General features: G+C 37.0%; 1 protein-coding gene across 8 annotated transcripts in view; it reads left to right on the top strand.

Annotated features, from left to right (window-relative positions):
- OPA1 (OPA1 mitochondrial dynamin like GTPase) overlaps window positions 1–13,457 on the top strand; it is a 53,204-nt gene extending 39,747 nt beyond the window's left edge. For 7 of the 8 annotated variants that reach the window (XM_029086231.1, XM_029086232.1, XM_029086235.1 and 4 more), the window contains one exon: window positions 13,380–13,444. In XM_029086231.1, coding sequence (XP_028942064.1) covers window positions 13,380–13,444 — 65 coding nt within the window. Of the gene's footprint in view, window positions 1–13,379 lie in introns of all 8 variants that reach the window. The other variant, XM_029086230.1, reaches the window with a different exon arrangement.
- The last annotated feature ends 10,982 nt before the right edge of the window (window positions 13,458–24,439 follow it).

Here is a 24,439-nt window from a genome sequence, read left to right on the forward strand (position 1 = left end):
TATTTTACTATATGCTTAGTTAAATCAACATTTTAAATAGACCTTGTGCTATGCTAGGTTCTGTAAGGAGTAAGACTTGGCTAGCCTCATCAGCAGCAGGAAGAATTACATTTACTTTCCAGTTGACACATGCATCCTGATTGTACTCATTGCTGAAGGACAAAATATTTTATTCAAAACTTACATTCCACATAACTTAGTATTTTACTATATGCTTAGTTAAATCAACATTTTAAATAGACCTTGTGCTATGCTAGGTTCTGTAAGGAGTAAAATGGAGTAGGGAGCTAAAGGTACAATAGTAAACTTTAATATTTTAAAAGGAGAATTTCCAGTCATAAAAATGTCTTTTGTCAGGACTGCCCTGTTTGCATTGCAGGCTTTAAGACTCTGCTTGTGGCTGGAGTCAGTCCCTTCAAATGCCTATGGCTGTGTTATGCACAAGTGTGTGTAGCTGTACACAAAGGTTTTCTACTTTCTCTTTTTTAAAAATATTAATTACCCTTTGTTTCTACAATACCTTAGAAGATGGATCCGTTAATCTATATCCTTTAATCTATCAATAATCCTTTATAGTATTTAATAGGTCATACTGTTTTCTCCTGTATTTGGGCTTAACTTTTCTGAAGTGACTGACATTGAACATTCGTGCAGGCTGCCTCTGAATTTACTGAATGGTTTTTAAATTTAAAATGTATTTTTAAATGTGGGGATTTACTGCAAAATTTGTTAAAATGGTAAAACTGCTGCCACTTTCTGAGTTTCACGATCTTTTTGATGGCAACGCTAAAAGCGGTTGATTATTTATAAAAGAAATTCTGTGAAGTCACACCTTCACTAGAACTATTGTTTTTTAAATTATGTTTTTCATTATTGGGTAATTTTTTTTCTGGCGGAAAAAAATACACAGGTGAAAGAATTTGATTTCAAGATAAATAATATATTTTCTGCTGTTTTATTTTTAACACAAATTATAGAGTAGTAATTTCATCAGAAATACTCTGTAGTTCTATGTAAAATTGGTAGCATGTGGGTAAAGCTTAACTTTCTGTAGACTACTTTTTAACATGGCAATTTTTTTTTAATGTTGAGCTGCCAGTGAAACACTTTCCAGAACTACCTAATTGTTTCCAGAATTCTACTCTGCTCTTTTTCTATAAAGGGCCAAAGCAAACTTCCTCCCTGGTGTGAACTTTGTGCAGTAATTAAGTTGCCCTACAACTTTCCAACACAAGATGGCAATGAATGGCCTCTATAGGAGGAGCAGGAAGATGAGCGTGCAGCTGAGCTGGTGCCAAGCCTCCCGGCTCTGGTTACTTTTCCTTGCTTTTTGAGGCATGAGCATGGCTTAGGCAATGGGCATTGGTTTCTTGGATGTTAGATTTTTCCTCTGGGAGGAAAATGCACTTGTCTTGTCTCTCTTTGTTTTCCACTCTCTGTTTCTTTTTGTTTGTTTGTATGCCATGCAATTTATAAAAATTGTAATAGATGGTCATTTTTTCCTCAGTTACACTTTTCTCATTAGCAGCTGCGTGGGAAGTATTACTTTAGAAAGCTTAGTTACTAAAAAAACTGTTACAAAATAAATGCTTTAATAACTTCCAAAAGGAAATGGAAGTCATTTTCAGTGTGTCATCCTAAAGCTGAGCTACCTATATTCATATTGCAGTAGCATCTAAAACGTGCTAGGTGGTGCACGTGTACATTGAATACTTAAGGTGATTCTGTTATTCAGGCAGTCAGCAGGAGCTTTGCCTCTGACTTCACTAGAGATAAAATTTCACAGACCCCAAAGAAATACACATGCTCTATCTTTATTTATTTATTCTCCTTTATTCCTTTTAAACAGCTAAGCTGTAAATGTTGTAAAGGCATCTTTACAGGGTAAACACGTATAAGGATAGTACATGCAAAGCATCTTTCCTAGGTCATCATACTATTCATCCAATATCCTAGTTCCTCACAAGTTAAAAAAGGAAAGGAAAACCCAGAACTTCACCAAATTGTAAGTAAAACCATGTGCATTTACACAGGGAGAGTCATTGGCAGGAGCTGGAAAGGGACTTGTGGAATGCCTGTGGAAACTTGATCCTGAAATTACTAGGTATGAATGTGAAGGGGTCAGCCTCCAAGTTCATTTGTCAGTAATATTGACACCTGTACAGGTGTCATGGGCTAGCTGAGACTTTGTTCTACACAAAAGCTTTTTGAAACTTTTGAGGAGTGAGCCCTCACATGAAGAAAAGATAGCTTAGGGCCATTTGTTTAAATCCTGTCATACATTCGTAAGGCATGAAATATAATAGTTTGCAGAACTTAATTATTTTCTTTTAAAGACTAAAACATATAAAAACTACATAAATCACAGCTTTAAAGTCACTGCATTAAATTCTTAACTTTTTCTTTTGTGTTGAATCCATTAGTTTTGAGTGTTAACCTTTTGCAAACTTTGAGCATGAATTATTTAGTATCGTATATGCATATAATAAACTTGCTGTTTTGATGGATTTAGAAAGCTAAGGTTGGTACTTCCATATGCCAGTTGCTGACTCCAGATCTGGAATTCCTATGATGTATTTGGCGAAGCTGAGTGAGCTCTGTCGTGTCTCTTGTACATAGCAAACTGATTTAAATCCAAGTGAATCTCCTTTTTTGTTATGCATTTATGCAAAGTTGAGGATGAAGTCTGTGAGCAGTACTTTGCAGATAATGACTTACTCTGTGGTTTACATTTTTTTCCTTTTGTTGCTATTAGTTGCAGAATAAAAATGTTGCGTGCAAATAATCCTATATTGTGGTTGTTACTGTAGCCTAATTAAATTCCAGTCCCTTGAGATGACTGTCAACACTATTTTGATTTGACCTCTGTCCTACATGACATTGTTGATTACACGTGCTCCTTAAAATCATGGTTTGACTTGACTTTCTAAAGCCTTTGCTTCCATTTTCTCTTCTATTATGAGCTTCAACTTTTTCAAAAGGTCACAGTGTTTCATAGAGGGCAAAGCTCAGCTGTAGGGGGAAAGATCTTCTCTCAAATAAGCAGATCTAGGTAATTTTCATCTAGAAACTAGAGGCAGACAAAACAGCTCAAAAGGCAGTGGTTAGTAGTCCTTAAGTCAGTCCTTAAGGTGCTTGTCCAGAACCAACATAGTTTTACATGTTTGCAAGATAGAGGAAAAAATATATAATTTTGAAAATACTTGAATGTAGAGCCCAGATGTTGGCCCTGCTGCTCAAAGACAGACATGGAAAAGAGGAAAGCACCCTAGAAATCCAAATGGAGGCATAATTTTATTAGAACTATTATGAACAGAATTATGGTTATTTTGGGCTCTCATTTCTTACATGATGCTAAATATTGGAGTTGTAGAAGCTATGTAAGTAAAAATATGGTCACTTCATAGCTGTGGGACAGTTCACAGAAGTGGCAGCAGTCTTGGGTTACTCCTTTCAGCTGGTCGTAGCAGTGAGGAGCACTCTGTTATAGTCTGAACCTGAGCTGGCAGAATGTTACACCAGGAGATGTTATGGCCTTCTAACCAGATAAAAGCAGAGTGGCCATTTCCCTCTGGGAATCAGCCAACAGATCTCCAACCTCCAATGAACATGTGCAGGGTAGCTGCTGTCTGACAGTCCCCAGCCAGCAGCTTCCCCCAGGACAGCAGGGGCCGATTGTCATTTAGGGTACGTTCATTTCTGCCCAAATCTCAATCAGTCAAATGAAGTGCTCGTGTGGGCCATCTGTCTAATAAGTTCAAACTTGTGCTGGTGTCCCCAGTGTGCTGGTGTCCCCAGTGTGCTGGTGTCCCCAGTGTGCTGGTAGCAGCATGACTCCCATGCTCCCTTTGAGCTCAGTAGAGGTCCTGGTGCTCCGTAGCACAGGAAGTCAGGGGCAACATGCTTGGAATTGGTCTGTGCAGTTGTGTCTTCAGTTTCCCCGCCTTTTAACGTGAGCAGGTGAAGAGCAATGCATCCCATTATTTTTAGCAGAATTGCTAACTTTCTGGTACTCTGTTAAAATGCAAATTAATATTTTTTGCATGATTATCCTGTTTTTAATTCCACGTAGGTAACTTATGAAATTAACCCAAGCAAGGGTGCTTTAATATGAAAGACACTGTTTGAACATTGTAGGGGGTTTTTTGGTTTTTGTTTTGGGTTGGTTTGGGGGTTTTTTTTGTCTTTTGGGATTTTGGGACAATTGCTCAAAACTAATGAATTAAAACCAGAAGAATGTGTAGGACGGTCTGTGTCAAAGTGCAGATAAGGTAGTTCCTGCTTTGTGTCATGGCAGAAAGTGCTTTAAAAAGCTGCATCTTCTCAGAGAGGGAAGTAATCCTCAAGGGAGAAAATACATCACTTGTAAACCTCCTGTGATGGAGTGATGGTTTACTTAACTGAAGAATCCCAGATGACCAAAGTCTGTCTGCTTTGATTTCTTAAAGTTATTGATGAAGAGTTAGGCACTGATGTCCAGGTTCTAAAATGGATCCTTACAAAGATCAGCACATTTGTTACTGACTAAGCGAAGCCTATCACTTAAAGTTGACATTGAAAAATAATGATAAACTGCTACATGAGTAATGACGTATTTAATGCTTGTTAATCTTACCCTAGACCCATGTCTCTTGTACTTGAGGGGCATTCCGGTGGTGTCTGCCACATGTGGGGTTTTTTTCTAAAATTTTCCTATGAGGCAAGGATCAAAACATCTAATTGGGTGCTATTATCTTTTTAGTACCAGTTGCTTGTGAGGGTACCTATAAATCAAAATTTAAATAAGTATTTATCATGGAGAGATTACTATTTCTATAAATGCAAACTTTTAAACTGGCCAATGCATGTATTTGTTTTGAACTAGTAAGGAACTGTGGAGTGTAACATTCACATTTCCAAAAGTTGTACAAGTCAGTGTCGTGTATGTTGCACACTGTTAATGTTGTAGTGGATTCCACTTTGCTTCTAATTTGGAAGTCTGAATGATAACAGACTAAGAAAAAATAATAGAACAACCTGGTTTTCCTTCAGGACATGAGGACTATCAAAAATCAAGTTTATTATTATGATGATCTAAAAATTTTTCTCATCACCATTTCAATTTTCCAACATCATATTTTAGAGAGACTTTCATGTAAATAGTCCTGATAGCATGTTATTTTATTATCTAGCTAACTACTGTGTATGAGTTATTTTGGGTGCAGAACCAACATATATTAGTTATTTCTTATGTTAAAGTCTCTTCACAGTTTTATAGCCTTAAGGTTACAGTAGCCTTTACATAAGTAATTTATAGCTATATGCGTCCTTTCTGCATAAGAAAAAGTTGTTGGGTTGGGGTTTTTTTTACATCACTGGATGAATCATTGGGTAATATTTCTGGTTTGCCTTTATACATTTCACTATTTCTACCCAAAATAATGGGCAGTATCAAGTTGTGATTCATTCTATCTTAAGTTTTGATTCTGAAATGAAATCTTTCTGTCTGTCAGTCTGATTCAAGATGTGATTCTGTTTTATGAGGTTGCCTTGTCATTCTGCTACTAAGCTTCTTCTAGCTGTCCAGTAAGCAGCACAGCTGAATTCTGTTGAAAGATTGAGATATTAGAGCAGCTTTAATTAAAAATCTAAGGTAGAGACAGAGGACTGAAAGGTGCCCGAGTCCTGCCTTGCTGTTGCAGACATCGTGACTCTCATAAACTTGCAGCTTAATGTAGATTGATAATCATTTGTACATTAAGCTAACCTTCATGACAGTATAGAAATGTATACTAGTTTGTGACCTCTTATCACAACTGGGTAATATTTAGTTTCTTTTCTGTAGACAAGCGGGACTGATGTGCAATAGCCCATAGAAATGTATCTTGTATAAAGTCCATAGTCTCCATAGTTTTCAGTTTTGCTTCAGCCCCATACCTCAGTTCCCATATACTCTATCAGAGACAGAACGACTTCATGTTTGCCAGCCTGAGGAGCCCGGGGGAGCACTCCAAGAAATACAGTCAGCTTCTGTTCTGTTCAACTGAGGAGGGAAGAAATATGTTGCCAAATCTGTTTCATTAAGCTGCAGAGGTCTTACTTATGAATTTGGGGCAGCTATAGATCAAGAAATCTACAATTTCATCAGCACAGTTCCTGTGTCTGGTGCTAAAAAGCGTTATTAGTAATGCTAAAATAACATTCCAGTGCTCAATACCTTGTAAAAATAGTTGAAGTGTTTTCAGACAAGCTCTCTTCTACTGCTGCCTGGTTATCTTTAGTCTGAAATAAAGGTGGTACTGTTTTGCAGACTTTGAGTATGAATTACTTAATATCATATCACTGCCAAGTGATAGCTTTATTCAGATATGATATGCAGGAATTAATAATTAATATGATTAATACTTGCAACAAAAGTTACTTCAGTCATGGCAACTGTGATTTTTTTTTTTCTTTTTTTTTTTTTTTTGTCTAAAATGACTTCTTAATACTAAGATTTTTTATTATGCTTCTGCCACAGGCTAAATATACAGTGTGGAGGTGATCTTCTGGTTTAGAGGTGGATTCACCTACAACAGAGAAAAGAAAAAATGTACACTGTATATATGTCTTTGTAGGATACAGGCTTTTTGATGTTTTCTCCTGTTAATGCCACACAAAAGGAGATTTTTCAACCAAGTCACCAGCAGGCAGTAGTTGATAAACTCATATCCATGAAACTGCTATGTTGACTAACCCTTGGAGATTTTAATCATGAATTAAAATGTTTAGTGTCTTGTCTTGTTCTAGGATTTTTTAATCATGAATTAAAATGTTTAGTGTCTTTTTTTTTTTTTGGGTTTAAAATAAATATTTCTGAGAGGACACTGAAATATATTATCTTCGTCTATTTAATAATGAAAGCATCTCGCCTAGTGCACTTGGATAGTTAGAGCATGTACCTGTTCTTCTCACTGCCTTTCTGGAACTAACTGGAGTACAGGTATTCTAGGTATTGCTCAGATGAAAATACCTTTGAATCTCAGGATGGCAAAGGGATTTAAGGCAAGGAGAAAACTTGTCAGCAACTCTGAATATAATGATGGGTGTCTAGCTTTATATGTCTGAGAGGGGAAGCCTGATTCATAAATGTATTTGCAACGTTTTTGTATCATAATTATCCCATTCCAGTGGGAGCATACTTTGAAGTCAGAATTTATAGAAAGAACTCAATTAAACTGTCTGCAAATTCAAATCTCATTATGGATTGCAATACATACAAGAAACATTTTGTAGCCATAAAGGAAAGCTACTATGATGTAGCATCAGTTAGCATCTTCATTCAGTCTAACTAGTAGTAACTAAAGAGTATGCTAGCTGTTTTCTGCAAGCTTGCATTTTAAAGGCTGTATATTTTCAATGATTCTTTGATTTACTAGATGAACTATTATAAATTCCATTTAAACTTTTCAGGGTTCTGCAGTGCTTTTATTACACTAATGAGCTAATTGTTTAAGAATCATTCACATGATTCATCCTCCTGCTCAGCCTTTTTAAAAAACTCTTAGCTGCTGAAACTGTCTTGACAAACCAATATTTATAGCAGTTTGACAGCAGGATGAGGAACAGAGTTTGTCTTTGTAACAGCTTAAAGAAAAGGCCTTTCCAGCACCCAGCCATGCAGTTACAATCTTGACCTCTTTCTTATGCTGGGAACATACATACAGCAGACAAGCAGCACCTCCCATGTGTTTTCTTGACCCTTTGACTGTCCATTCACTTCCCATCTGTTTTGCAGCCTTAAAGGAACAGAGGGGGCCCTCTACTTATAAATCTGTCTTTGCAGCTGATAAATGATGTTCTGTCTCTTTAAGGGCAGCCTGGGTGGTTTTGCTTTTTTTTTTTTTCTTTTCCTTTTTCTCCCCCCTCTTAAACTTTAGCTTTCCTCTTGGCCTCATCCAGAGGAAAATATGGTATGTGAACAAGAGGAAACTGGCAAAAAAATGCGATGGGTAGTTTCAAAGGATTTTCTAAAATTCAACAGGACATGACCTTGCAACGATCAGTAAATTACAGTAGCTGTTAGGCTGTGGTTGTGTGAGGCATGAGAAAGCATGGTCTTGTAACTGTGGGTGGAAAGTCTGCTTTCTAGGGCATTATTTGGGGTGGCTGTGAGCGCGCTGCCTCGTACTATTTCAACAAGAAGTAAAGCTTTCCCTCGGCCCTTAGAAAATCCAGGAACGTGATACAAAAGGCTGAACTCCAAACAGATGATTCCCCTGCCCCCTCCTCCACCTGACTGTTCGTAGCGGGTTGTGTACAACTGTGGGATTTGTGTCTTAGGTAGCCCTAAGCTAAAATTCGACTTTCAATAGGAAACTGTGGATCGACATTTCCAGTTTTTAATGGTGTGCTTCTGGGCGCTATGATGAAATCTGACTACAAACTTTGCTTTCCCTTTTACTAGAGGAAAGATGATGCATTCACAGCAGTAAATTCAACATTTCTGCCCCTACGGTTAATTAACCATAACATAGAAGTAGCACAGCGAGCAGTGAGAATGTTTATAGGCAAGGAAGGGATTAAGAAAGGAAGGAAGGAAGATTAAAAAAAAAAATCTAAAGTCTGAGCACAATCCAGAATAAAAACAATAAGAACCATGAACTTTCAAATATCAAAGCCATGTACACATTAGTTGGAGGTAGAAATCACTTAATGTAGAACAGGAGGATTTATAATGAGCTATTAAGACATTTTTATTGAGGTTGTTTCATGCTACAAGTTTCATCAAAGTACAAAATAAAGATGGATCTGTGTCCAGAAAAAAATTTCAGTTTTTCTTGATAATGCAACTGAAGTTTGATGTCATATGGGCAAACTTGTAAACGAGAAAGGAAAGCTTTTTGATTTGCCTAAAGTACTCATGCACTTTTCTCCCTGTTGTGGCACAGACAGACATTAACATCTTTAAAATTCTCTGTTAAAACCATTGGGTTTTTACAAGTAAGCACATATGATTTGAATGTCTCAAAATTAATTTATCTTCAGAAACATAAGCAAGACAGGTTTTGTGGGCACAGGCCACATCTTTTATTAAACCAATTAATGCAGTTGGAAAATCTATAGAAAACTTTTTCTTGCTCCTTAGAGCATGGTTGAAATAAATCAGTAATGTACTTTGCTTTTGTAATTTGTGTTTAATATTATTTTGAGACTATTTGGCCAAACAAATCAGGGAATTTGTTTGATAACTTACTTTAGCTGTTCCATTTTAGCAGTGATTCCCCAGCTTCTGCACTGTTAATTAGTAGTTAATTAGATTATCTTGGATATCTAAGGCAGCAATCAGTAAGCAAGCACTCCTTATAAGACTGAATATTTCAGGGGTTTCCCTTCTGAACAGCTTATGATATTAGGAAAAGCAAACTTCATCTGTGGCTGGGTCTTTCTGTGTTCACAGTGTATCCAAATCCTCATTACAGATCAATTAGTCTGATTTTGAGCCTTTTAGATTTAGGATCACAGGATTAATGAAAAGAAAATGAGTTGGTAGCAATATCTTTTCATATGGAGATAAGGAGGGACTGAGCATGAATGAGGATCTCAAGACATCTGAATAAAGAGTTTCCTCATTCTGTCAGTGAAGTTTTATGGGATATGGAGGGAGGATTATGGGAATATTCATGACCAGATCAAGAGGCATAATGATTTGATGTATGAACCAGCTTATCTTTTAGGTAAACATGGAGTAAATGGGAAGTAGAATAGCCATTCATTGCCCCTAGGCCTGTGAATTTTACTGTTCTAAAGGTGGTAACAAGGGTTTAGTTACAGTTATTCTTCATTGATTTAATTTGATTTTTGATCACTGTTTAACAGGTGGTAGAAGAATTATGTATTTGTAACTTCAGGTCTGCATTAAAACTACCAAAGACCGCATCATCTTTCTAGAATCCAGTGTAAGCAATAGTATATATTTAAACTTCTGCAATACCATATAATAAGAGTATAGTACTTTTAACAGCCTTCTGTGATATTGGAGCATTGTATAACAGTGCTGGGGTAGTTCAACCTGTTATAAAAATAATTTGCTAGCAAGCTGAATGCTTTTAATCTGTGCTTTACTTGTACATGGAAAAACACAGTATCACAAAATCTAGAAAGAACAACAAGACACCTTTATCTATCCCTTAATTTACTTATATAGTAAATATTCTTATCTGAAAACCAAATAGTGTTCCGAGTTTGGCATGTTGATAAACCTTCCTCAAAACAAAATGTACTATAATTTAGAAGTGCAAAGTGTAAGTCACTAATATTTTGATCTAGGTGTCAGTCAGAACCCTGCAGGTATGGGTGCACAGCTTTTGCATTTCACAAAGGAAAGAACTTCCTCAAATAAGGATGGGTAACATCTGACTCTTGAGTTTTAACAATTAGTTGTTGTTCTGAATGAAATGTCATAGGGTGCTGATGAACCTGGGGGCAGTTATCGCCGAATTGCAGACACTGCACTTGCGCTCATTGGAACAGTTCTGCCCGAGCATTTTTATATACTGGTTTAAGATTAGTATGTAAATACATAACCCTGCCATTAGCATATTTAAAAAGTAAACCAATTTAGTAGACTGCTTTTCTGTGCTACAGAATGGACTTGGGGGGAAAATGTTACAGATTGGCTGAGGTCTGCTACTGCAAAAAGCTTTATCACTGCTAAGAATACAGGGCATAGCATGAATAATTGCAGCTATTTGGCAGTCAGCGTAACTGTTCTCTTTTAAGAATAGCCAGCATGTTTTTTCAAAGTATTAAATTACCTCAAGACCTCATAATTATTACAGTTAAGCAATCATTTCAATTCAGTCCAAGTATAAAAACTAATAAAGTGCTTATAATACAGAGACAATTTAGTATGTCTGTTCTTTGAGCAAACACAGCTGATTCAGTATATTCTGGTGGAATGCATATTTGCTATCCTGTTATTTTAATATGTCCTAATCAGAAAATTAAAATAGATTTTGTTGGCACAGACCTTTTTTTAAAGGTGAAATAATAATTATAGATTTTTGCTGATGCTATTAATTTTCAGAACTGGAATATTTCATTAACAAGAGAGTGAGAAGGGAAAATATTTGCATTTAATACTGCTAAATCTGCCTGCTTTCACTGAGTCTAATGGCTTGATCAATACAAAGAACATACTTGGGGAAAGCATGTAGCAAAAAAAAATTCCACATCAAAAATAAGGCTATTGAAAGCACAACATGAAGAGTCATGAGATCTAATCTTCAGTTATCACTGGCAACTGCTGCTCGTATTGGAGACTGAGGTCCAGAATTAATGATTTCCAAAAACATAAAAACTCTGTCTAAGATAATAGGACATTATTTCAAAGGCTAATTCTGTAAACATACATAGAGCATCAGTATTGGAAGCTGAGTTAAGTAATTGGCGAAATACAAGCCATAGAAATAATGTTTTCATTACATTAGAGGTTTATATACTGACATGCAAACAATACATAATTTTTTTTTTATTTAAAAAAGATAGTAATGAAAACACTTTGAATGTGCTTAGTAAGGAGAAGTGATCATGGGTCTACTTTTTATTTCATTGGCAGCTTTCAAAAATTCTCTCTGGTGAACTGAATTGAGGATTTTTAAAATTTATTTTATTATATATTTTTTCCTTGTAAAAATCAGCAGCTGCTGTTTCTTAACTTCCAAGGTAACAGCTTTTGCCCTCACACTGACTCCGGTCTTCATTTAATATCAAAGTACTTCAAAAAAACCAAGATCAGCTGAAATTCAAGAAAATTCTTTGTTTTCTTTAGGACCCAGAGTGTGATTCGGCCTCACTGTACATCTGTGTTTGTAGATAAGCACCACTGGGGAAGGGGACACCGAAGTGGTGAAAGTATAAGTGGCTTGCCCTTTATCACCTGAGAATTGCATGATTGAAGATAAAAGTTTGAGATTTCTTCATCCTTATGCAGGCTATTTTCTGTATTTTATTTCAAATGCCTACTAAAGTTCTCTTTTTCTGTTAGAACAGGACTACGGGGTTTTGTTGAGATTTTATTATTAGTATAATTACTCTAAAATTGATTTCATAACTGCCTATGGGATTGTCACTTTGTTACTGGAGGAAACTTTTAGTTCCTTTAGCTACATTCTTAGAGCATTCTGTTTGGAGGTCAGGTTTTTTTTCCACTTATGCTCGTGTATCCCATTTAATGCTGATTGTTTTTCCTTCTGGTTTGCTGTTGTTTCAGCTCAGCAAAGCAAGTTTATAACATTTGGTATTGCTAAAGAGAAGAAAACATTAAGAAATTATTAAAAAAAAACCTCAAACCTTCTGTCTCATACAAGGGAACATACAGCTTTAATCCAGTAGTATTTTTAGAAAAAAAAATTATCTGTGTTTATGCTCATCTAACTTATTTTTGTGTGTCCTACTGCTCTCCCCCTGTTCCTTCTTATTTCTGAAGTGTGTTTTTCATGGCTATAATCACACACAGAACGAGTTTCAAATGAGGATGTGGTGAGAGAAAAGCAGGAAATCTCGCAGGCTTTGGATTCCAGCTATGTTCTAAATCTTGCTTCATAAGCAATTTAATAAATCAAATAAGTTATATGATGACAGGTGTTGTATGGAATTGAGAAAAGAGTGGAAAAATGCCTAAACCCCTGAATTTTTCCCAATATTGCCTTTTCATTCTTAGTAACTATTTGTAGTTGTGTTCAAGTCATGTTTTTGTAGAGAAATAAATTCCCAGCTTTATTATTTATATAAAATAAGATTCTGCCCACATCCATCTGGTTACCACTGAAATGCAATGAAATAAAGTGCAAGTTTTAAACATTCTTAACATTGTGCATGCCCTTTTGAATAGGTGTCTTGAATACTGATGTTTCATTCCCTGAAATTCTCCCTGAAAGGGCACTAGCTTTCAACTCTTTTTAGAATTATTAGTAGTGTTTGTGACACTTGCTGTGGGGAATAAGGATATTTGGTTAAAACAGAAAGAAATCAGTGGGCATTAACAACTCCCTACGTGTTACAGGTGTACTGTAGTTCTCTACATGATCTAATGGAAATTTCAGGGTTTTGAAATACAATGTTTCTAGTATTGGATTGCTTTGGTAAATTTTTGAATTATTAAATTAGCATGATAATAATAAAATATGTTAGTAGAAGTTCTTCAGATGGGACAGGGTTTCATTTCTTCTGCTGCAGAAAAATGTTCTAAGTCTTAGTAATTCAAAAAGTAAATGCGTAGGACAATATGATGACAGCATTAGTTTTTGTTCGAGTTTGCAGGTTTGTTGTGGTTTGTTGTTTTGGGGTTTTTTTTCTTTCTGTGCATGTCCTCAATTAAGCAGTAGGTATTCAAAGGGTGATCTTCTTAATTCCTCCAGAAAAAGTTCGGGAAATCCAGGAAAAACTTGAAGCCTTCATAGAAGCCCTCCATCAAGAAAAGTAGATTGTTCAAGCAGGTAATCATGTTTAGATAATAAAAAGATTGCTACAGTTTTCCCATGGTTCTGTATAAAATGATTATCCATCTCTTTTAGATGAACATGTTTTCATACAGACTTTGTGCAAATTCTTTTTTGTCTTATTCTAGTGTCTGGCTGCTGCTGCTTCTTGCTTCAAACCTGCAGAACTATACTTTCAGCTTCTATGCTACAAGCAGATATGAAACTTAGTAGAAATGCAATTATGGGCTAGTTATTCAGATATTGTGAAACACTGTAGACTATTTGATTATTCTCAGTTCATTATTTTTATCTATGTTAAGAGAAAGAAGGCATAACTAGCTGGAAAACAAAATTAAGGAAACACTTTTCTTTATATAAAAGCATTTTGATTCTTTTTTTTCCTTAAAGGCACTGTGTGTTGTTATCAAAAATATTTCCATGCAGATAATTTCCAGAGTTCTTTCTTCTATATTAATTCTCAAAAACATAAGTTTAAGTGCTGTCATATTTTTAGCACACATTTTAAAATAGTCTTCTTTCTGTTTCAACAGCAACTTTACACAAGAATGCAGCCTTTTCCAGGGTATCTTGCACAAAGAAGATTGAATAGAAATGGCTTTTGTGTCCCATTCTCTTTCCTATCTATTGGAGAGCATCCTGAAATGTTGGAGGAGAAAGAAAATGTCTCATGGGATTGAGAAGTTCAGTTAAAATCCACCTGCTCTTTTAATTTTTGAAGCTACATGCACACAACAGAAGAATCTGACTTATGTCAGTGAGATAGCTTGGGAGCTTGCTGAAGTTGTACATTTAAGGTTTGGGGTTTTTTTCCTGAAAGGAAAAAAAGCTTTTATTTTTGGCATCTGTCTCGTATGGTAAAGCTGGATCAGATTAAAAAAAATATTTTATCAGTTGTCATTTTCTTGTCTGTAAATGATCCTGGGAGTTTGACATAAAGTTTTAGTATTTGTACGTACATGAAAACGCCCTTCTAAGTAATGCCATTTGTATTAAAACGCCCTTCTAAGCAATGCCATTTGTATTTGTTATGCTCTGTGTTGAAGCTTTCTCTGATCACTCTGGTACATATTTAAAAGCATGGTATTGAACTCTTGAGAGGAAGTTGTGGATTTTGTTAAACTCCTAAACTCTTCAGAAACATCATCCAAGCAATTCAGACAGCTATTCACTGACACCTTAAAAGGTTTGGCTCAGGAAATAATGTCATCAGCTGCTCCTTTAACCTGTTCTTTCCTAATATATGTTGTTATTCTTGAATCATAGCCAATTACATTTCATTTCTGGGATTGCACAGACTCTGATTTCCTTGTCAACTCCTCCCTTCACCATAGGTACAAAGTAACCAGATTAAGTACATGTGAAATGTAGAGATACTCCGTACAATTCCAACTTGTCCAACCTTAATTAAAAAAGGAAAAATATAATTAATTTATTTTTTCTAATAGCTACTCTAAGACCAAAATTGCTTTTATAATAATGCTATGCATAAAATTCTTCCACACCCACTTGATTTATATCATTCAGTATAGTAAAAATAGTAAGTAGCCTTTCTTTTACTGCCTTTCAGTTTTGCCATAAAAATGGCACTTCTGACAAATTTAAGCATGATACAGGCTCTGTATTATAGGTGCCTGGTGATTAGTCACCACCATATTTTTCTGCCCATGATTTGCCACAAATGATCTGGATACACTGCTGAATACTTCTGTAGAAGATATTAGGCCTGAAACAGTTTGTTTTGCAGTTGTCTGATTATGTACATGGAAAAATTAACCTAGGTTTATTTTTCCCTTTTGAAAAGGCTATTGATTTTGATGTGTGGCAACTAAAGAAAAGAATCTGAACATTTTCCAGCAGATACTGTTTCATTTTGCTCTCAGAGGAAACAATACAAAATTTGGTAAGATGTTCCCCAAATGTTCAGACATAAATATTTAGTCAAGTGAACAAAAAGTTAAAAGGAGAGCTAGTCATAAAATGGTGTTGAAAGGTTAAATATTTCAAGGTGATCTAACTGAATGTTTTGGGATTTTCTGTTTAAAATTACTTCCTGAAAATGAATGTTTGAGAACGAAAAAATGAAAACATGGCTTGGGTCATCATCTTTCTCTGAAGATAACTTCAGAAATCTAAGTTTGCACAATTCTGAAAGCAGAGCCCTTAGGTTGTATAGCAAGTGAAGTAAGTCTGTACTTATGTTAAATCCCTCTTTGTTAAAAAACAAACAAAAAACAACAAAAAAGAACTTTTGCACCTACCTAGAGATCACTGTTTGAAACTTCTTTGTAATGTACATGTTGCAAAATGTCGCATCCAGTGGCCCACCATTCATCTCTTAGTGTGATATTCCTGTAGTTTTAGTTCTGACTTCTCTGTGCTGCTCATTTAAGACTTAGCATGATGTATTCCATGAAAACTAGGTATTTATTGAATAAAATTATTGAATAAAAATGTAACTGAAGGAATAATAAAATGTGAGTTTTGAACACAGTGCTATTGCACCTAATTCAGAAGTCACTTTGGCCTTCTTTTTCTCATTTGTTAAATTGTGAAGACGTATACTGTTAATGATATTAAAATGTCTTATTTGGAAGTGCACCAAGTTAGAGGTAACCATACTAAGTGTTATCTTTTATCATATAAATTAATTATTACCTTACCATTTATGTAATACATTTAGACAAAGATGTCTTATGAAAAATCATTATGTTGAAAGCTTATCTCTCTGGAAGTGAGATGAGTTTGAACTGATATTCAGACTATAAATGAAGACTGGTTATGGAGTGCTAGTTTCAGATGCATTTATAATAAACATGCATACTGGGACAATGGGTCTGAGAATTATAGAGCAGTCAGCTTAACAAGCCATTAATTCAGGAATATATCTTTGTATTTTTTCTTTTACTTTTAGATGAAGAAAAATTTTACAGAATCAGTTGGGGAAAAAAAATACTCTGTAGAACTGTGGTATTGAAGGTGCTGCATATTTGCTTCACAAAGCTTAAATGACAGACGTGGGCATGTTAGTGTCAGTGAAGGATTATAACTCTACATTAAGTTGATTTCATGATTAAACTAACCAAAACTGGTCTTGACAAATAAGCAACAGGTAATTTTATGCTGGTTTTTATAGTATTTTATGTTAAGGTTAGAGGAAAGAAGAGTTATGGCAAGTTGTGCTTATCTCACTAGTAAGTTAGCATCACTTTAGAAAGGTAAAAATGTGCACTTAAGTGCTTTAAGTTGACCACTTCAAAATTGCTCCTTGTAAGGAGTATCATACTATGTAGGTAGCTGTAGTTACGTTAAGCAGCATAAGAAGGATGTGCTAGTTACAACAATTTATTTTGCAAATGCAAATACAGTTAATGGATGTTTCATTTCCAAAGCATGTTCTTTACTGTTGTGTAGATATGGTAAAATATTTCTGTCTTTCATTAAATGAGACATTTATGAGCCTAGGTTTGAATATTAATGCCAACGGTTTCTCTGTTGCTTCTTCATGACAAAGGTACAAATAGTACTTCTTCAAATGTCAAGAATTATTCCTTCTGAGTGGTTACTAGTAAGCTCATCCGAAGTCATTAGACCATGAGAGAGATTAGAAACTTGGAAATGTGTAAAAGTGTCAAAAGCAAGCATGGTTAAGTTAGAGTGAATGTTAGTTAGTGAAAATGTCAAGTGAAGTTCTTGGTTATTACAAACCTACCAGTGTGCTCTATTTCGCCATCAATTTTTTGACTGAGTATATTTTGAACTTAAACTGAGTTGTTATGTATTTCCAAAACTACAGTTTAGAGAAATTAATTTTTGTATATCTTAAATGTAATTCTTAACAATTGTATTAAAAAAGATGCAAGAGATTTCATCACTTCACTATGACCCAGGGGCCCTTGAGTCAGTTAGAACTCTTTGTTCTTGGTGAGATTTGGTCCTGGAAATGTCTGTGGGATATTTTTATGTCAGTGAAGGTGTTGCCATATGAACTCAGTCTGTGATGATACCTCTGTGTTTTTGCTGAGTTGCAGCATGAGTTTTCTTTGACTATTTGGAATGTGTTTCTAGGTCTTGAGGTGCTTTAGGAAATGTTCCAGTCATGCTTCCTCACACAGGTGGGATGTACGGTGGTAAAGATTACTTGGATATTGGAGTGCCTCACAAGAACTTAGCACGTATGGCTGGCTGACAAAACAGCAGCTAGTAAACTAGCTTTTCATGTTTTCATTTTACTTTCATTTCCTTAGGAAGCATCTGATTAGAGAACTCCATTGATTGGGAAGTAGAAGCCTGCCCATTTCCAAAGCCTGGAAAGAAAGCAGATGTTTGACTACAGTTCTGATTACAAACTACCATGCTAGCCTGAACTACTGTATTTCCAATTACTGCTGTCTTCTGTATAGATATGGTTCTTAATGCTTGATTTCCAGGCTAGGATACATTTTATGAACACTCTCTGGAGTTTCATAATGGAAGTAAAAATATTTTTCTATAGACCTTAGTAATTGGCTTAAAGAAAAAAACAAACAAACAAACAAAACTACTTTCATCTTTACCTGAAGATTTCAAGCAGTCTTGAATCTTGAAGGATTCTGTCACTTTACTTGATAGGATGCCCTTTCAGTGACTTACCATTCCAAGGTACTTATTTATTTTATTTTATTTTTTATGTCAGTTTAGAGCCCTAGGATCCTGTTCTATTTTGTAATTAGTTCACTAATCCATCTTCCCTTGCAGAAATCTTCACAGACCGTGATCAGTCACTTGATAGTTTTTATTCAGTAAAATAAATAAAGTGCATTGTAAAGCCCTTGCAAGATACGTCCTGTGTAGTCAGATAATTTTTAAAGTTGTAGTTTGTCAAAAGTGCTGTATGTTCTATATAACTGTGATCACAAACCTTTTACAGAACAAGACTGTCGAGAATTTTTCAGTGTAAAACACTATACAGAAAGGGAAAAAGCTGAAAGGATACAGAGATTGTAATGAATGTTTATGCTGCGGTGCTGGAATGGAAAACCATCTGTACACAAGTCTTGCTTGCATCTGCCATCACCTCAGTGCTGTAGCACATCAGAAGGTGAAATTATCCAAGCTGTTTTGCTGTAAGAAATGCTAAAAATCACAGGCATGACTTTAGTTATGACTGTGGAAGTGATTCAGGAAATAGTTTTGAAAGCATTTCTGGAATGGCTTGTGAAACAACTCTAGAGCCCACCTCAGAAATTGTTCCAGAAATGTTCCTGAAAATTACTCTAGAAGAATTTCTTGAGTTGATGCCATTAGTCAATGGGGAAATGTTTCCAGAAGTGGCTCTAGAAGGGACTGTGGCAGTAAGGCTGAGAGATGAGTCTGGCAGCTGTAGTGTTTCTCAGATTGACTCTCCATGGGGTTCTAGGCATGGTTCTGGAGATGAATCCAGAAGTGAGCCTGCCATTGGCTATGGGACTGATTCTGGAATTGGCTCTAGGTGCTGTTGTAGAGCCAGTTCCAGAGTATTTCTAGCCATTTCTGCTGAAAAGCTGTTTACTGTGCATAGCTGTGAACAGCTGTGTGGTTGTGTGTCAGAACACTGATAGAAGGCTGTTTATTTGCTGCTGTTGGAAGTCTGTAGGGTCTAAGAGGTCTTTCAGAGAAGTGTGCCTTCCAGAGCACTGCATCCTAACCTGTGTGGTGATGTCACAGTCTGACTTTGAAATGGATTTCTGAACTATCCTTGGTAGTGATGAGGTTTGCTCAAGTTTTTCACCCAGAGGACAACAATGGACTCTTTGAAGGTTAATCAGAGCGATGCATTTATTAACACCTTGGATTACACCATTCCTAATATAGGGGAAGATGTGAAGTTTGAATTAAAAAGGTGTTTTATAATGAGTTTTACAACAGAAATAGCTTCAGTGTTGTATTCTCTTTAACATTTCAGAGACTTTTTTTCAGGAAAGAGCTGGGCATCACTGGACAAGACTGACAGCTGCCACATCCTTAGAACCACAGAGGACAAGCACATTCTGTTTGTGCTCTACTTCTATCAACCTTACCATTTGGAAGTGACATAAACTCTACTGCTGACTGAATCTGCACATTCATGTTTCATAAAGGAGCGTCTCTTCCAGACTGCTGGCATACAGTAGATTGCACAACAAAAGCCTCTTTGGATCTAGAAATTATTTCACTACAGAAATCATAACCAAAGATCATTTTCACTTCCATTTCAAGTGACTGTTCTCTCTTTGCTAGCCTCACAAAATAAGCATTGGGGTAACAGTATACCCCCTAAACGTAAGGACGTTTGAGGCAGTACTTTGCCTCATCTCCACAAGCCAATTGCCTGTGGCTTTTGATGTTTAGAGATGGAACATTCATTGCAACCTTCCTTACAATGAGTCTGTTCTGGTTCATGTGAAAATCAACATCCTTTTTTGTGTTGCTGCCTGACAGGATGCTACAATACTATTAGCATTTGCAAAGGGTTTGCTCCGTCTAATAGTGCAACCCCCAGATCACAGGCTGCTCAGTTTGTGTTTCTCTATTATGTGAAAGACACAAAGAAGCTGAAGGCTGGCAAAGGCCTGTCAAATCTTGTAATGTAGCGAGCGACCCCAGAGCTTCATTCTGCTTTATATCATCCCTTGTTCTCCATCCCACCCCTTTCCTTGAATGGGCTCTGAGGTAGGTAAATGAATTCAGTGGTATGGTAGGCGGATGATTCCTTTCTGACCTCATTCCTGTACCATTTGTTTCCAGGCTTGTTGGAGGGAAAGGGACATATCTGTACCTTTTGTTTCAAATAATTTTCTTGCAGGTTGGGGAGTTAATGCAGACCTTGTCTGAACTCACCCGAGCAGAAAGTGTTCTTGGTACAAGTCATGACACGCTCAGTCCCTTGGAATTGCCAGACGAAAGAAGGCAGTGTATTGAAATTCTTTCACATTTAGCATTGCCTAAACACCTGGACACCTTTTTTCTTTTTCTTCTTTTTTTTTTTTCCCTCCAGTATGCATGTGTTTATATCCTCTCTCATGCCTGAAACATCTGTCTTAAGAGCAGACAAAAAGCAAACAAAGAATGACCTTTGAACAGCCCAGTGTTATGTGTTTTAGTTGAGAAACTAAAGTTTAGTTTGAGTTTAGAAGTTGAGGCTGAGGCAAAAGCTGACTACAGCCTGCAGTAAACAACAGTGGATTGCAAAGGAGTATTTCAGACCTATGTCTGAAATTGGCAGAGCACTTAGGTTTGGAGAGGGTCATGTTGGTTTGTTTAGGGATTGATCTTGGATCGTGTGTTTGACAGTAAGGGACTGAATCTTGGGAGCAATGAGACCTTTCATACCAGAGTTACCAGAGCTGTGCATCCTTGAAGATACTTTTGTAGAAGGAAGACTGGAGGAATGTGACCAGTAGCAAAATGTGAGGTGGGAATACCACGCTAGCTCTCCTGAATAAGTTTGCCCTCTGTGCTGTCAGTGCCCATGATGTTTGGAGGGTCGTTCTTATCTCCTGAGTAATGGATTCCTAAGGTATCGAACATAACACAAAAATATTACTTCAAGTCTTAATTGTACATAGAAAGAGTTTGCAGTATGTGAAGTGTGATCAGAACCAATCTACATTATTTCATGCTTAGGATTCATGGAGGTGTTCTGCTGAAGAGAAATGTTCTGGGTAACTTGAACTGCCACAGCAGCATGCATCTGGGAGGTAAATGGGAGATGCACAACAATCTCCATCCAGTTAGCCCAACAGGAATCTAGTTAGAGGCCTGTTTATCCTCTGAGCTCATCACTTGGTGTTCCATGTGTGCTTTACAGGCTTCCACAAGCCAAAGCAGACATTGGGACAAATTGGCAAGAACATCAGGCCTCAGAGTTGGTATGAAAGACACAGATATAGAGGGGATGGAAGAGGATGGTCATACCCCAGGTAAGGGTGTTGCCTTAAAAAATGTAGATATGTTAATGATTTTATGTTGGTGGACAGTAGCTTGAATGTACAGACATAAGGGATAGCGTCTATCATATTGATGCCTATGCATGTTAGCATGTTTTCTGCATGCACTTATAGAACTACATGATAGTGCCATGTTATGAAATAAGTAATATTTAGCTTGAAAAGCAAACTTCCACATCCTGCACAGATTCACAGCATCACTGAAATAACCTCTGCTCATGCTGTGTTTGTGATTCCTCTGTGGTATGTTTGTATATCTCAGGTGGAAGATGAGAGCATCTAACAGTTTTAATCTCAAACCCACCTAACCTGAAAGCTATTTGCATCTGCAAACTACTTTGTAGTTTAGGACTAATTACAGGCTAAATATTTCATCCAAATAGAATAGCTTCCCTGTCCCATCCCCCAGATTTCTTGCTAAGACACTTCATGCTGTCACAGGGTTTTGGTACTGATAATGTATAGCTTTCTGTGAGGCCTTGCCTCCTTTCTCACAAGCAAGACCAGTATGAATATTACCTGAATAAGGCTCTTAAAAAAAATATATATAAATAACTAAAAATTTTTAAAATCCTACACCAATAACTAGGAAGGCAATGCTATCCCTTTCGTTCTTACGTAGTACCTCTGCTCTAACCAGTGTATAAAAGATTAATTTTAATCTTGACTTTTATCTGGCAGCTCAGATCAATTAGATCTTTTTGCAAGGAAGCTTTTTTTTTTTTGTTTTAAGCTATTAAATGTTTATTTCATGGCCTAAGATTGGTTGCCACTGGATTTTATTGCCATAAGGAAAATAATAATTTATTGTTTTAAAAGGCCTTTTTCCCCTGCTGGCAGTTTATGCATAGTCCTTCCCTTCAGCTGGAGATAACACTTCCCTTTTCAGTAAAAGAAAATCATTTTCCATTGCCCTGTGCCTCAAAAATTAGAATTCACCAAGGCTTATGGAAGTACAGCTAGCCATATGTTATCTCATGAAGTTTTATCTCTATACACTGCTTTGTTACATGTTTTTACACACCCTGTTTGCTCTTCCTGTCAGCACGACCTCTTCCCTGCTTCCCTCTCCTCCTCTGCCCTATTGGCATGTAAATTACGGCCACACCAGGTGATGTTCTCTGGCTTGTGATGTGCTGAAGGTCAGATTAGATGCTTAACAATAGTGCCGTCTGGCTTGAAAAATATACATTATAATTCACACTACTGCTCACATTTATTTTCAGTTTTGTTTCTGGTGTCTTGGTTTTAGCTACAAGTGTGTAGCACATTTTATAAATATACCTGTATCTCAGCATATAGATTATGTATGTGTATGTATGCAAAGAAAAAAAGCACTCTGACTACCTCAGAAATCATGATTTGCTGACTGGTCTCTGCATAATCCAGAACATAATTTATTTAAGTATCTAATCTGGTCTGAAAGACAAATGCTATTAGTAGATGAGTAACAGAGAAGAAACATTGGGGAGTGGTTTGTGGCAAGAGGCTGTTTTCATGTGGAAACAAGGGAATATTACACCACTTGCTGAAGCTTAGAGCAACTCCTGGATCCTTGCTGAAATCAAGCTTTGTGATGAAAAGGCTTGTAGCCTGTTGGGCCAAGAGACGGGGGATTATAAGAATATTCATGACTCCTGAGAATCAGCAGGTGAGACCTAATGTAGACATTTGCCCCTCACCCCTTTCCCAGCTCATCCTTTTGGTAAACACTACATAAAGGCTGGGTTCCCAGAGTGGCTGAACTCAGTTCCTGATCCTTTTTTTTCTCTCCCCTCTTTTTTCCCCATCCATTCTTTATAAAAAAGATTGCAGTGTTTTTGCCACTTGTCCCAAGCAGAAGCACGGACTCTCCTTTTCATTTCTAAAGAGCAACTGTGTGGCCAAACCAGAAGTCTTGTGACATTACTTAGGAAAGCAGAATGGTATCTTAGCATCCAAGGCCTCTTTTAAAACATAAAGGAAAGCCTTTCTGAGAGCTTGGATAAGCTAGAGAGGAATCTCTGTGGCATATGTACATTGTCTCAGCAAAGCATGGGCTGAAGCCAACTGGTGGGCCTCTGCCTTTAATATACTAGGTATTTGTCACGCCTGTTTTGGTGTGCTTGCTAGTTAGTAAACACCCAGTATGTAGAATCCGTGCAGTTAGAAGCAGTCGCAGTATGTGATTGATGCAGGACACTGTTACTGGAGAGTGAGTGGCAAGGGATGCTCTGAAAGGTAGATTCCTTGGATAAGATGAGGAAAAGTATTTTGCCAGCTTTTCCCAAGTGAAGCACAAAGGCACGATCTATAGCAGGTTTCACCAAGCAAGCTTTTGCAAAGTTGTCTCACTTTTTCACTGTGGTGTAGGTGAAGAGGGATTCTCAGGAATGCTGATCCTGTCCTGGTTCTGACAGACTTTACGTGCAGGCATGAAGCTGCATGTTCAGCACGGTGAGGTAGGGATGGTTGTCAGCTTTGTAGCTGAAGTCTGAGCATTGTCAGCCTTTTGAGGCCTGAAACAGTGCCTGCAGTAAACAGAGAACATGCTTGATTCTTGCTTTAACTCAGTGCTGCTGCATGCCTTTTCTCTGTGGAAAAGTTAGCGTCAGTACTGTTCACTCTGTCCCGTGATTTAGCACAAGCCCATTCTACTGGCTTGTTACACACTTGTACACAGATTGCAGCCACAGATCAGTAATAAAATGATTTGGCAGTGGAAGGTGGCACACTGAATGCAAAGGAAGGACATTTAGGCTGCTGTTAGTCTAGGGTCTGTGCCACTTACCCAGGACTGGGGGTGAACTGGAGTACTAAACCTCCCTAGATCTGCCCTGGTGTAAGGCAAGGGCAGGTGCTTTCCCATGTCCCTCAGCTGTCCCAGCAGGGATAGCTGGCTGAAGCCTTTCTGCCTGCACTGAGACACAGGTGTCTGAACAGAAATAGGGTTTGGTACAAATGTACCACTGTGCCAACACTTGCTGCAGCCTCAAGCTTGCAGAACATCTGTCAATGAAGCAACAGCGATCATTCTGCATTAAGGTGAAGATA

Source organism: Antrostomus carolinensis, unplaced genomic scaffold (assembly GCF_000700745.2).
Source record: "Antrostomus carolinensis isolate BGI_N321 unplaced genomic scaffold, ASM70074v2 scaffold9568, whole genome shotgun sequence".
Classification (NCBI taxonomy): Eukaryota; Metazoa; Chordata; class Aves; order Caprimulgiformes; family Caprimulgidae; genus Antrostomus; species Antrostomus carolinensis.